Source organism: Monopterus albus, unplaced genomic scaffold (assembly GCF_001952655.1).
Source record: "Monopterus albus unplaced genomic scaffold, M_albus_1.0 scaffold32.1, whole genome shotgun sequence".
NCBI lineage: Eukaryota > Metazoa > Chordata > Actinopteri > Synbranchiformes > Synbranchidae > Monopterus > Monopterus albus.
In genome coordinates this window covers 418,938-432,516 of record NW_018127912.1, presented here as the reverse complement: position 1 = coordinate 432,516, position 13,579 = coordinate 418,938, and the positions used below count along the sequence as shown (strand labels likewise).

General features: G+C 40.0%; 1 protein-coding gene across 5 annotated transcripts in view; it reads left to right on the top strand.

Moving 5' to 3' along the window:
- LOC109958379 (uncharacterized) overlaps positions 1 to 13,579 on the top strand; it is a 66,182-nt gene that overhangs the window by 21,024 nt on the left and 31,579 nt on the right. The window contains exon 5 of one of the 5 annotated variants that reach the window (XM_020596951.1): positions 12,385 to 12,415. The exons of 3 other annotated variants lie outside the window; for them this stretch is intronic. In XM_020596951.1, the coding sequence (XP_020452607.1) occupies positions 12,385 to 12,400 (16 nt within the window). In that variant the 3' untranslated portion in view covers positions 12,401 to 12,415. Of the gene's footprint in view, positions 1 to 7,344; positions 7,406 to 12,384; positions 12,416 to 13,579 lie in introns of those variants that run through there. One more of the 5 variants, XM_020596948.1, reaches the window with a different exon arrangement.

Sequence of the window (13,579 nt, the reverse complement as noted above, 5' to 3'; positions counted from 1 at the left end):
ACTTGGCTTCTTCATTCAGGTTTTATGTGTCACCATGGCTGATCTGCAGCTTCAAAACACTAAAATAGTACAGTAGCCTTGGCATTTCTGCACAGTCGGCCTTCCAAACTTGGCTTTCCCCGGCCAAATAGCTCTGGGACTGTGTGGCATCAGTGTGTGAAGGTCCATTAGTAAATGTAACTGTAGTTTTTGTTCTTGTTTGGCTTCAACTGTGTGCTTTTGCAGTCACTTCTAGCAGTGAATGGGAGCCCGTGACTCATCTCAGTGTCTCTAATATTCTTACTGTTTAATCTTTCTCAATCTATCCCAACTGTTGTTGTTCTAAAAATTCAGCACACTTGATTAGTATCTCCAATAAATACAGTAGTATGTTGTGACAGATCTTGAATGACATTGCAGTCTTTATTTATTTATTTTAGTTTGCTTTATTATGCCTTTTCTTTGTATGCCAGAGGTCTCGCATAACACAATCAGAATCTCCTGTCTAGAATATCAGATCCTCATCAACCCCCTCCACTCCACCTACACACACACACACGCGCGCGCGCGCACCCACACACACAGAAGGGTATTAAATGTTCGACTTTGTGAATAAGAAATTTTGACCGAATCCCAAAAATATAGTAGTGGGACACACTGAACACAGATGGTTAAATGTGTTGATAATAGCGCAGCAGATTTTCTTGGCAGCGCTTAATATCATATTAGGTTTAACTGTTGGCTGTAATATATTTGCCAACTACAATAGCTGCTGTAAACCTAGCACTGTTGAGGAGTCCCCCAGGGCTTGTATGTTGGCCTCGCACAGTTTCTTCCCTGGAATAGCATCTGCTTTGTTCTTCGCTCTGAAGTATCATTCTTCAGATTGCATATCTAACCACTAGCTGATCTTAGTAGCCTCATCCTATGGCCGTCTAATACACACAGGCGCTATCACAGAAGCTCAGCTGGTCACTTTCACAAAGGGCACACACACACAAAAATGCACAGCACTAATCGAATGGCTTGTGCAACACTGGTGATAAATCTGTTAAAGGAAATGGCCTGCTGTAAAACAAAGAGCAAGATCCCCAAGCTGCTTTGGGTGGGTGTTTAAATGTGTGTACACGAGTAAGAGAATATACTTGTTCCTTTGTCTATTTACTTAGCACCCTTGGCTACATGCGCTGTATGATTACACACAATTGTTTCATATGCGTGCTTTAAGTGTGCGTTTCTGTGCATGTGTTGTATGCAAACTGATGTTCATGATGAATCCGTTTTGGCCTTGGTGGTCACTCCTTATAGTAAATGCATATAAGCCTGTATATGTGTGCATGTGTTGTTGCATGTTTGTGTGTCACACAGCTCTGCGGCTTCAGAGCCCTTTTATATGGTCGGCCCTATTGCTAGTTCAATCATGAAAGACAAAATCAGTTTGAACAAGTGAACTTTTTAAAATGTACACTTCTGGCATCGACCCTGTCAAAACAGAGATGTAGAGGGATGGAGCCCTATGAATAGCAGCCGGGTCCAATATCCCCCCTAGAGCCTTAAACACTGGTGGTGGTGGGGCAGAGTTGCAAGGCCACCTAGACTGCAGTGACAGCAGAGAGCCACTGTAGGTAAGGTCATTTAAATATCCTTTGGGCTAAGATGATCACTGGCTAATTCCTGTGCACTGAACCCAGTGAAATGATTGCATAGTAGAAGAGAAGTGGCTCCTTACTGTGACAACAATTGAGGCTTGCTGACAGTTGTTTCTCTGCTTGAACTTGCGCTAAAAGCTTCATTAGAATTCCCTGTGTGAGCTGGAGCAGCAGAGCAAGAGAGCTCCACAGTGTCGGTGTCACGGTGCGTGTGTGCACGTGTGTGGGTGGGTGGATGAACAAGTGTGTGTATGCCTACCTAGACAGAAGCAGAGAAACAGTTTGATTCCTGCCACTGAGATGAGCTTCAAACACCACCTCAACCCTTTGCCCTTTTCCCCATAATCTCATACACAGCTACATACATGCACATACATCTGATACAGCTCAGACTCTCTCTTCCTCTCTGATGCACCCAAAAACACACACTTCTTATTTGAATCTCCTTCTCATATTATTATAAAAACTGAGGGCAAAAAATCTAACCTTACCCCAGATATTTTACTCTCTCCTCTTCTTTCATTACAGATAAACAAGAAGACATACACACATGTACATTAACATGTTGTCCTGCCTCATGTTGGTTTATCTTAGGTTAGCTTATGTCTGGGAAAAGAGGTAACGGGAACTGAAACAGTCAGTCAATAATAATACCACTGATAAATATATTCTAATTTTAATAACTGCTTAACTGACACACTCCATAGTCATACAAATACAGTGACAACTAATTTAGATGGTTGCTAATGCTGGTTAAGGTTTCCTGAGGGGAAGCTGAAACTTGCAGGCCTTGATGCACATGACCTAGATTACTTGATGCCACACATCTTCAATAGGTAGCCTTTGATTAAAAATGTGTCAGGGAAATTCCTTTGTGACTCACATTAAATTGGTGTTGGCTTGTTCTGAATTAGCGTTTGGTGAAGTCCACCACCCTCTGGTCGACTTTTCCTCACCATGTCTGTCGTGTCTGGAGATGGTTGGATGGGGGAAGTATGGCAAATGGGACTGGAGAGACAGGTTTTCATCCCGCCCTTTATAGTGACATGCAGTCTGGGGTGATGGCGCTGACTCATCCTTGCTTTCTAAGCTTTCCTCCTCCTTTTTTAGTATTCTCCAACGTTACTCCTTTTCTCACCACACCCTATCCTGTCTGGGTTCCACACATTGTACAGTGTGCTGTAGGCCTACACAGGTCCCTACAGGCATTTTTCCCCAATCTGGGTCAGGACCTAGTTGTGAGTTAAGAAAAAATTTAAATGTGCCTCTTGAATATTCTTGGGAAAATGGCATGTTAAACGATTGCCTTTGCTTTTTAACAGAGACCTAAAGCCTTCCTGTGTCTGCTTTGCTGTAGCCTGTACATGTTATTATTCAAGCTAAAGGAGAGGGCACAGTGCTCTAACTAATGCAACTCATGCTGCAGGTAAGCAGACACAATAGTCTAGAAAATTTGTCTAGGTTCATAAGGAAAAATATGTAGAGTGAACCACAGTTTCCCTGTTTGCCAGTTTTATTAATACAGTACTGTGCTACCCTTTTACTGTGCATAGATGTGCACTCCCATAATACTAACTGTAGGTTTCTTCAACAACTTGCTGTTTATTCATTCATTTTACAGAAACATAGAAACTTTATAGTTCTATTTGTCATGCTAGTAGCATGGGTCCAGCAAATATCAGTGTCATTTGGTTTGTTGGTCGTTCCACCGCTTTGGTCCACAGGCTAAAACTAAGATCTCAAAGTATAAATCAAATACATGTTTCCCAGGGGTCACTTCTGTGGTTTTTGGCAGATGGTATCATGCAGATGTGTGTACAAGTGGTCAATTTTCTGGTACATTTATTTTTACTGAGTCATTTGATCATATAAAAAGAGGTGTATTGCAATTGATTTGACAGCTTTAATTGGCAGTTCAGTGCTGTCACTCTACTTCTGGTCGCTGCTGTACAGAATGTGGTTGCAAAACAGCAAAATGGCAGCTGCTGTGTTCATAATATTTTGGCTTTTTTTTTTTTTTTTTTGCATAGTGGAGGGAAGTGGTGAAGCCATGTCCTTTGTATGTATGCATGTCAGTGGTCCAAACCTGAAATATCTCAACAATGATTATATGGTGTCCTATGATATTTTAATATTATTGTTCTCTGGTGATGAATTCTAATGACTTAGGTGATCATGTTCTTCAAATGCAACCATAAAGTTTACAAAGTGTAGTTTTTAGTGAACTTTCTCAAAAAATATTGGCTGGATTGCTATGAAATGTGGCTCTGATGAAATGTAAGAACTGTAAATCCTGACTTTTAATCTGGTGATATCATTAGGTAAAATTTTAAATCAGTCCAGTATTTTGGTTGATGATAAGATACCTGCAAAACTAATAATGTTCCCATCAACCTCAGCTGCACTTTGTTTTAGTTCCAGTTAGCAAGTGTTAGCCTGCTAACACGCTCAGTGAAGACTGTGACCAATGTAACCATTCCCTGCTGAATATCAGCATGTTAGCTGTGCTATTGTAAGGATGTTAGCAAGCTACAGTTAGCATCGAGCTTAATGTAGAGCCTCACAGAACCGATAGCATGGCTGTATTGTTTGGCATCAAAACTTGTAGTAACATCTGGACTATATTATGTAAGAATGCACAATCCTGGCACAAATATTTCGTTTCTAAGAAAGACCTGCAAACAGTAGGAGTTTCCTCTGGGAAGAAACTTCATGAAGGACAGTAAATGTACAGGTATGCTATTCATGTCGATAATGTTATAGCATAGTTCATGACTGTAGGGCTGTACATACATTGGGACCTGGCCACTGTATATGTGTGGCTGTGGCTAATGTATAGAATGGGAATTTGACCTGCAGCATATTTAAGTGTTAATAACTGTTGACAATATGGAATATGCAAATTTGCTGTAGGGGAAGCTTGACACTCCACATGCAGATACTGTATTGAAATATTCTTATATACTAAATATGATTATGTGAAGCATTTTAAGAGTGCATGTACACCGGCCAGGAATCTTTAAAGGGTGTGTATGTTTTTTAGACAGCAGGTAGCAAGGAATCAGAGAGAGTTGCCCTGCTGGAATCTGTGTAAGCAATGAAGCTTTGTTTCTTTATATAATTGTCTAATATCTCACAGGTTGACAGTTTCCCCCAGTGATCACTCCTGCCCTACAGCCCTCAGCCTTACAATATCAGACCAAGTGTGCTGAATAATTTACTTGTTTTTTGACTGGGAACTTGACCCTCATGCCCGGAGCGAACATGCACAGAAGAAAGCTTTTCCAGGCAAGAAGGTATTTCGTTGAGAGGCCTCTTATCTTGACTCCATACCTCATTTCATTTTTTTTTTTTGTAGAGAGCGGGGGGCTGTCACTCATGGGCTTTTAGTTAAAACTTAATGGCAAAAGAATCATTTACCACCATATTCAAAAGTAAAAGTAATGAAAATGTGAGAATTACATTCCTCACATCTGCCATACGGGCTCCTTGAAAATGAAGGCAGCGTGTGAACATGTGGACTGAAATCTATGAACCATAATGAAGGTCCAGATAGAAATGATGACAAGATCAGCAGGCCATAAAACTGACAGTGAACCGTCTTTATATGAACTTACATATACATGACACACGCACCAGTATGTGAGTCAAACTCTGTGACCTATAGAGATTCTTTCTATGTAGATGGTGGGTGTGAATACTGGCACAGTGCCTAGAGATGACATGTTTTATGAGTTTAGGTAACACAGGAGATCCTGCAGATCTCTTAAGTGGCACATCAACGAGTAGTTTCTTAGTTTTATTTGGGTGTTGCAAGTCACTAAGCCTTTCTAGCACTGTCATGGTCTTCTGCCCATTAAACTTAAACTGTATCTTTAGTTATATTTTTAATTATGCTTTTAAACTACCATGGACATTACTGTGCTAAATTGTCATCTTGAGGCACCATTCCATGCAACATGATACTTTTTTTTTCTCCATTTACTTCATGTCAGAGAAATGTATTGTTTACTGCAGTACATTTCATTGAGAGCCCCATAGTCCAGCTGTAGCAATAAAAGACTTCATACAAGTTAGTGATACAATAGTATCACAGGATAGGATCACAGGTTTTCAAGTCTGTCTTAAAATAATAATCAGGTGCCCATATGAGCATTGAAACAGGATTAATTATTCTTCCTGTTCAGACTGGGTGTTGAAAGAACCATTCCTAATGGACCCTCTGTGTGATGGTCTGTTAAACTTTGGCATATGTTTTGCACAAAACAAGGCCTTTGGATTTTGTCCACCATCACCTGTACTTGAAATGCATTCAGAAATGATCACTCACTGATCAGTTTAAATAGGAGGAATGATTGCAGCAAGAAAAAACAGTTTCAGGGTTCATGTGAACACTCAACTATTGTTTTAAAACAGGATTAAAATGCTGTGAATCTATCCTTGACTATATAGCAATATTAATAATATATTATGAAATGGGACATTTTGCATAATTCTTACCTTGCCATTTTACTCTAACTATATTTTACTGGTATAACTTTAAAGCTGCTCTGCCTATTTCTTTTCAGCTGCTGTAACATCTAATGAGACTCAAAACAAACTGACAACGGCAGGCTCCTGTCTGAAGCTAGCATTAGCTGAGTAACGAGTACATTTGGCAATCCGGTACAATGCTGTGGTCACTACTAATGTGACACAAAGTACTAACGTTATACAATGCTGGAATTTCTCTGAAATTAGAATCATAATTATTCGATACAAAGGTAAAATCATGACCTAGAAGGAAGGATGCCACATCTGAATCAAATTTGAGTCTTTTGGCTGCTTTGACACTCTCTCACTGATGTTAACCCTGGTTTTTAATCTTTGTCCCACTCTGTGCAAAAGAACATGGCCTCTTCAGTCTGGCAGGGACTGTTTCAGAAAAAGTCCTTTGTGGCTGGGTGTTTGAAATGACGAAAAATTATTCTTATAACCTTTGCTAGGTGGCAGGTGAGACTAATTTATGGACCATATTTTTAATATGCTTTAGAAAAGCTGGAATCTGTAGGCAGCAGAATGTCATGGAGGTGGGTGAGAGACACAGAGTCCTGTCCCATTTCCAGTTGATTTATCAGATGATCTGTAAAATCTTAGTTAATGCACCTTTAATATGTTAATTTTAAGAAAAAAATATCCTTACATTGTGGCATTGCTACCTTTAGTCAAGAAAAGGATGAGTACGTTTTCCTCCGCTGACATTAATATATGTACATATTGAATCCTCCTAATGAGTTCATAATTTGCAGTAGGTTCAACATAAAATTCTGTTTGGTATAATACATACAGTACTATACAAAAGAAAGAAACAAACACATACATCACTAATTCATTTTGGGATAGCTGATTTAATATTGTCAAAGGGAAAACATTAAGAATTAAAGAAAAGCTCAGCTGACTGGCTAATTCAGGTGAGTTGCAGTTACTTGAATATTTCTCTGCATTTATAAAATAAGCCAATAAAATGAGTAAATCACCCTTGACCAGAGCGTAGGCCTGTGAAAAGGCCAGTGAGTGATCATGACGATGTGTCATGTGGAACAAAAAAAGCAAGTGAGGCCTTGTTTGAGGAAGGAAGTCATAGTATTTCAGAAATAGATTTGGTTTGTAGCGTTCGTATGGTTTTTATCTTTTAATCCTGCTTTCTTTTCTCTGCTTCTCTCTCTCACACACACAGAGGTTGTGTGATGTGGTGGGAAGACCTCGGGAGGTTTGGCTCCTGATGGTTTCTGGGAGCAGCACCAGCTCGGTGACTTGATCGATGCTCAGCAACTGGATTGGTTTGATCTGGTCTCACCGCAGCCACTGCGACCTGGTTCTGCCTGGAGATTGAGCCGGGTGGGGGATGGGGGTTATTGAAGAAGAGAAGGAGTTTTTACTAAAAGGCAGGCTGGCTAGAGTTGATCATGAGTTAGTGTGTGTGTGTGTGTGTGTGTGTGTGCGTGTGTATGTGTGCATGTTTTGAATGGGGCTTTTTGTTCCAGCGTGACTCACCATGTTCTAGCCACGGTTGGTGCCTGAAGGGAGAGACGGAGGGAGGGTGAACGGCACAGAAGAGAAAGAATTGATGTGGTTAAGTTATTAGGAGACTGCATGTTCGGCTGCTGTGTCAAGCTTCGGCCTACTTCTCTGATGAATCAATAATACCAAATGCCTGCCTGTTAAACAGACACACAGAGAGTAAGAGTTGATCTGTCTTCTGGTTAGCTTGGCTCCAGATCTTTGTAACTTTTAGCCAACTCCTCCACAGATTGTGTGTGCTAGTATGGCTAAAAGTAACTTCGATATGACATCAGTCCAACCAGATGGTGCATGTGATTACTCACTACTGCCTGTACATTTGTCAACAAAAATGTATTGAGTTGACATTCATAGTCACTTTCCTCATGCATCTTATTGCTATACAAAAGCACAGATGAATTCAATACGACTGATTTCTTAGTCATGTTTCTTAGAAACCACTGTTGCTTGTGTTGGTTTAACAGATAGATTACTAAGGCACTGTAAACAATCTTTCCCCACATTTTTGTCTTAAATTTTTTAGTATCACCCATTTGTTTCAGTTACATCAAGGTTCTTGCACTCCAGACAGGTGCATCACATCCAGATCTCTGACAAAATCTAAAATCCCAACACACAGTCACTTATACAGTGCATGTTTTTACTATATTCAGAGTCTAAATGAAACCACAACTTCTGGGTTCCAGAAGTAAAAAAAAAAAAAAAAAAAAAAAAAAAAGAAATTTTAAAAAAAAAAAAAAATAACATTTTAACTACAGCAATAGCTTAAAAATACAGCCTTAGAACAGAGCCTTTCTCAACACTGTATTGCATAACTTGTTTCATTTTCAAATTTTTTATGTTAAAATAGTAACTTTAGTATTCAGTATTCCTGGTTTTAGTAGCCTTTAAGGTATACAATTTCCTTAGACCATCGCGAGGAGTCGAGGCACCTTGATTAGCTCAGACATGTCTAATAACAGTAGGACAAAGCAGACTGAACATGGCTGATGTTTCTAGTCAGCAGGGGTTAAAGCTGAAAAGGTTGGACAAATAACTTTAGAAGAGCATCTTTGGTGAATTTTATTGATATGGATGAAACTAAGTTATGATGACAAGTACCCTCGCTGCTGTTCTTGTAAATTTTGACAGGAGCTGTAGTTTTTGTGTGCTGTGTAATGTTGTACCCGGTACTTTTTACCATACTGACTCTGAGAGACGAGACAGTCCAAGTAACTACAAAACAGTGCTGATTTATTTCATGAACACAGGTAAAAATTAACATTACACACTCAGGTATTTTGCACCTCCAAACTGCACGCAGGCAGATGTAAGATGAGAGACCCTGAACCCACCAGGCCTATACATTATATCTCTTCGGTTGGGCTAGCCCCATACTACACAGAAACGTCAACCGAGACGTCTCTGTTGCCAGCTCTGCAGCTGGCCATAGCAGTAGTCAAAACATGAAGTAAATCAATGTGTGTGTGTGTGTGTGTGTGTGTGTGTGTGTGTAGCTAAAAACATTCTCACACGACCTCTAGTGACATACATGTCGTGACTTAAACATAAGAACATATTATGGCTAAGGCTACAGTTCTACACGTCATAATATTAATATTAAACACCCTGTCTGCTGACAGTCATCAACTCTTCTCTCTAGTATCCTTGACCAGATGTACCCTGTAGAAACTCATAAGCAAGCCTAAGCATTTAACAGTCTAACTAGACATCCTCTCTCCACTAAACATTTCTAATACATAAAGTATCTATCCAATATCTATCTGACTAAAAATACCTAACAGTAATCAAAGTAAATGTTTGTAAAATCACACATTTTTCAATTTCTAATAGCAAGTTCCGCAGTAGATGTCGACTTGTTGATTATCACAAAGACAAAAGAAATTACAGTGAGTTACAGAAGATATTGAAACATGTAGTCAAGAGGTCATGTAAATCAAATGCCCACCACCTGTTGCTTGCAAACGCATACACAAACATGCAGACACCACTTAGACACCTCTTCTTTGTTCCCCAGCACTCATTGTCGCCCAAGTGTGAAAGAAACCTCCACTTGAGGCCCACCCATGACTGCCTCTCTGGAGCTGGTTGCGCACTCGTAGCCCCCCTCCAGTCCCTCCGCTTCAGCACTGCTTGCCACAGATGTTTCAAAGCCATCTGACCTGACTGCGTTAATGGGTGGCTATTTTTGGAGAAGGATGGCAAAACCGTCTGCTACTTGTGACACAGCCATTGGAGAAAAAAAAAAAAAGTTTGTTAAGAGGGAACGCTCACGGGATGAGTTGGTGACTAGGGAGTGGGGTGTCCTCCTGTGTGTGTGTGTGTGTGTGTGTGTGTGTGTGTGTGTGTGTGTTAAGGCTTGGTTTTAGGGTTCAGGTTAGAATTAGGCTGGGGCCAAGTTTGGTTGTGATGGTAAGGCTAAAGTGCTAGGGAATACATTATACCAATGCGTGTCCTCACAGATATACCGTAGCTGTACAAACGTACGTGTGTGTTCACACCCAACCACACCAGTGACCAAGTGTGGCGTGGGGGTCATGTTGCTGTAGGCCACAGAGATTGTTGAAATGGGAGATTTTTTATTGTTGCAAAACCCAGACAGATGCTAAAGTTCACTCTCTGGAAACTGCTTATTGTCATTTCAGCCTTTCACCCACATCACTGCAAACATAAAAATAGGTTGTTTTACTTACTGCACAAGATGAGGAAGAAGACCCTGCTCACTTTTTGTGGTGATGTCAGTGTGCACAGACTTGCCCACGGAGTTTGCACCTGTTTTGAGATCTACACTAATGCTCAGTTTATGGAACCTCTTAAGCAAATTTATCCCTTTAGCTGCTGGCAGTTGGCAGACAGAACCAAATGTGCTTGGTGCTCCCTTTAACAGAAACGGTCCACAGTGAAATACATATTCAGGCCCTTTGGGAGAGAGCCTGATCAACAGGTTGAGCAATGGAACATGCCAGCGAGTGAGCGTGGCTTCTCTATTTGCATCTGAAACATCATCTCCCTTTGTGGGACTTGACTAATGCGAGTAAGATATTGTGTGATGGTCAAACGCTCAAGTCGCCATGCTTGGAGCTTTTAAAGAGCAGTATGAGATAGAAGGAACACATGCTAAAATATTGTTAAGCTTTAGAATTACTCTAGTGCTGCTTAATTCTGAAGTGAACATAAACTGGACCTAGAACAGTGTGATTTTTTTTTTTTTTTTTGAAGCTTTCAAGTCCTTGATTTATATATTTGAAAAATCTGTTTAGTTCGTCTTATATTCTTTTAGACTTTGCAGATATGTTACAATCCTTGTGACTCCAAAAAATGTTCATCCTACTTAAACAGTGAGGACATTTTACATTAAAACACTCCTACACACACACACACACACACACACATCCGGATCCACTAGGGACTGGACTGAAGAGTGAGTTCCTCCTACTATTTCTGTTAATGCGTCCCTTGTGCTGGAGGTGCAGAGCTGCCAGCATTGTTCACTAGCTATACTGGACACTAACAGCTGTGTTTATTTTGTCATAAATGCACAAGTAACTGAGGACACTTTAGCCTTGCAACTGCATTTAGCTATTATTAACAGCAGGTATTTTAAATATAGGATGTGAGGAGCTGTAGTTAAAGTTCTTAGGTGTAAGTTCATCTGGCTCTGTGCCTTTGCTGTTATATCTGCGAGTGTCTGCAGAGTGTCTGGCAGAAATGCTGCAGAGATAAGGCGTGTCTGCATGTTTGCAAATCCTAGACGGGTCCCGCTGGGCTATGTGAGCAGTTCCTCCGATGCAGCTTCAGGGTGTGGATCGCAGGCTGTACGACCAGGCCTCCTGATGCAGCTCCAGGGTCAAGCTTACAGGCATTGTAGGGTAGGCCTTGAGGTGCAGCTCCAGGATTGGGCTCATGGGCTTTCAGAATGGGAGCCATGATGCGGCTCTTTGGGTGTGGCACGCCACTGGCCTCCCACATCCAAACTGAAAATAGGATTAGCAATTGACAGTGATAGTAATCATTTTTTTGTCTTTGAATAGGTGCTTTCCCACAGCTCAGGTGAGACGTGAGGTGTCATATCAACTTGTAACAAATGTGATACCTGCTATGAATAACAGTTACTGTTGCTACAGAAATAGGCAACATGGTATATTTAAGTGTATAAATACTTCTTCCCGTGAAGATCCTCCTTACATCCACTGGCTCTCTGTCTCGTTCAAACTAGGCTTCATGTGACAAGCTGTTCATGATTTGTTTTTGTTCAGAGTGGTTAATGATTTGGTGGAGGGATTCAAAGAAATTTACTGTAGTGGTTTGCCAAACTGTTCCTCAGAAACAAAACTTTTTCAAACAACTTACTCAAACACTCACCACAGATTCTTCAGACATGACTAACGGGTGATATAACACACACTAGATAAGATACTGAAAACTGCTGCAGTTAAAGGAGGCCTATTTTAAAACACTTTAGAGTTGCAGTCATTTCAGATATTTGTTTCTCAAAGAAAACTAAACATTTTTTCACTCAAACGGCAGCAGCATGTAACGTCTTATAATCTCCATCTCAAATTTAGCTTATCAAAGATTTGTGTGAAAGAGCAGCATATTTTATATGCATGAACTGTCTGACTCTATTCTCTGTGTGTGTGTGTGTGTGTGTGTGTGTGTGTGTGTGTGTGTGTGTGTGTGTGTGTCACATCATCAGAGAGAGGCTGAGCTAAACAAGGTTAGTTTAATAATTTATACATTTCTTTTCCCCACTGAGTTCAAGGGACTGTCTCTTTAGCCGTCACTTTGCATAGTGAATGGAGGCCTAACTGGTCCATTTACATAGCAGTTGAAGCCTGATAGTGTGCTTTCTCTTCTCAAGAACTGGATAAGCCTCCTAGTTTTTCCTCACATATGCTCACATGTGTCTGTGATACTGTAAATAATTCCTGAGCTGTTCCATCATGTTCCATCAGCATTTTTTACCATAGCAGATGTTCTGAATAAAAATATTTGTGACTATTCATTGTAAATGGAAAACTTAAAGCTGCATGTGAGCTGCATACAAACAAAGGAATGAATCATACTTGTATCATTGAATTTATTAGGAACAAATGTTTCATCCCAGTTACTAAACTGTGTCCAGTATATATAAGTGAACTTTATACAGGTGAGCTGGTCATGTGACCTCGCACATGTGATTTTCTCTGGGAAATATTTCACAGGCAAGTCTGGTGATATTTTTTCTCTTATTGTCAACAAATCCTATGAAAAACCCAAACCACCAATAATTCGATCATTCTTTCAAGCGTTGTCTTTTGCCCAAAGCTTGATATAGCTTGTTTCTCTCTGAGTATAGATCTCCCTTGTTGTCCAAAAACTATTAAAACACATCAGTACTATTAAACTGGGTGACATGTTCCTTTCATTACACAGAGCATGAGCAGATTATTTTGAGGTGATCCCACACACAACATCGTGCTGCTAGAAATGCTCACTAGAGTACCAGATTTGTTTTCCGATCCCCAACATATTTACTCTAGTTTGAGTATTGTCAGCTAAAAACTACAATGTTCAGCTGTCTAAGGAAATTACTTGTGGGATTCGGACAGAGAGCTACAAATGGACCAAGTTAAAAAAAATAAAAAAAATACTGAGAGATGAACTAAGACATTGTTAATTTTTTCTTTTCATGCTTGTTGACAATTAGAAAAATTAAAATACTGCCATCCTTGTCCTCTAAATTCCCATGAGTGGGAGGGTGTATGTTCATACAGTGCAGCGCATAATCTTATTTAAAGGCAACTGAGACATTCTCCATATTTTTAAGTTAACATTAATGTGCAAACACACTATTATTTTGAAAATCATTTTTTATTCCACATATTAAATTATTAGTTTACATAATCCAG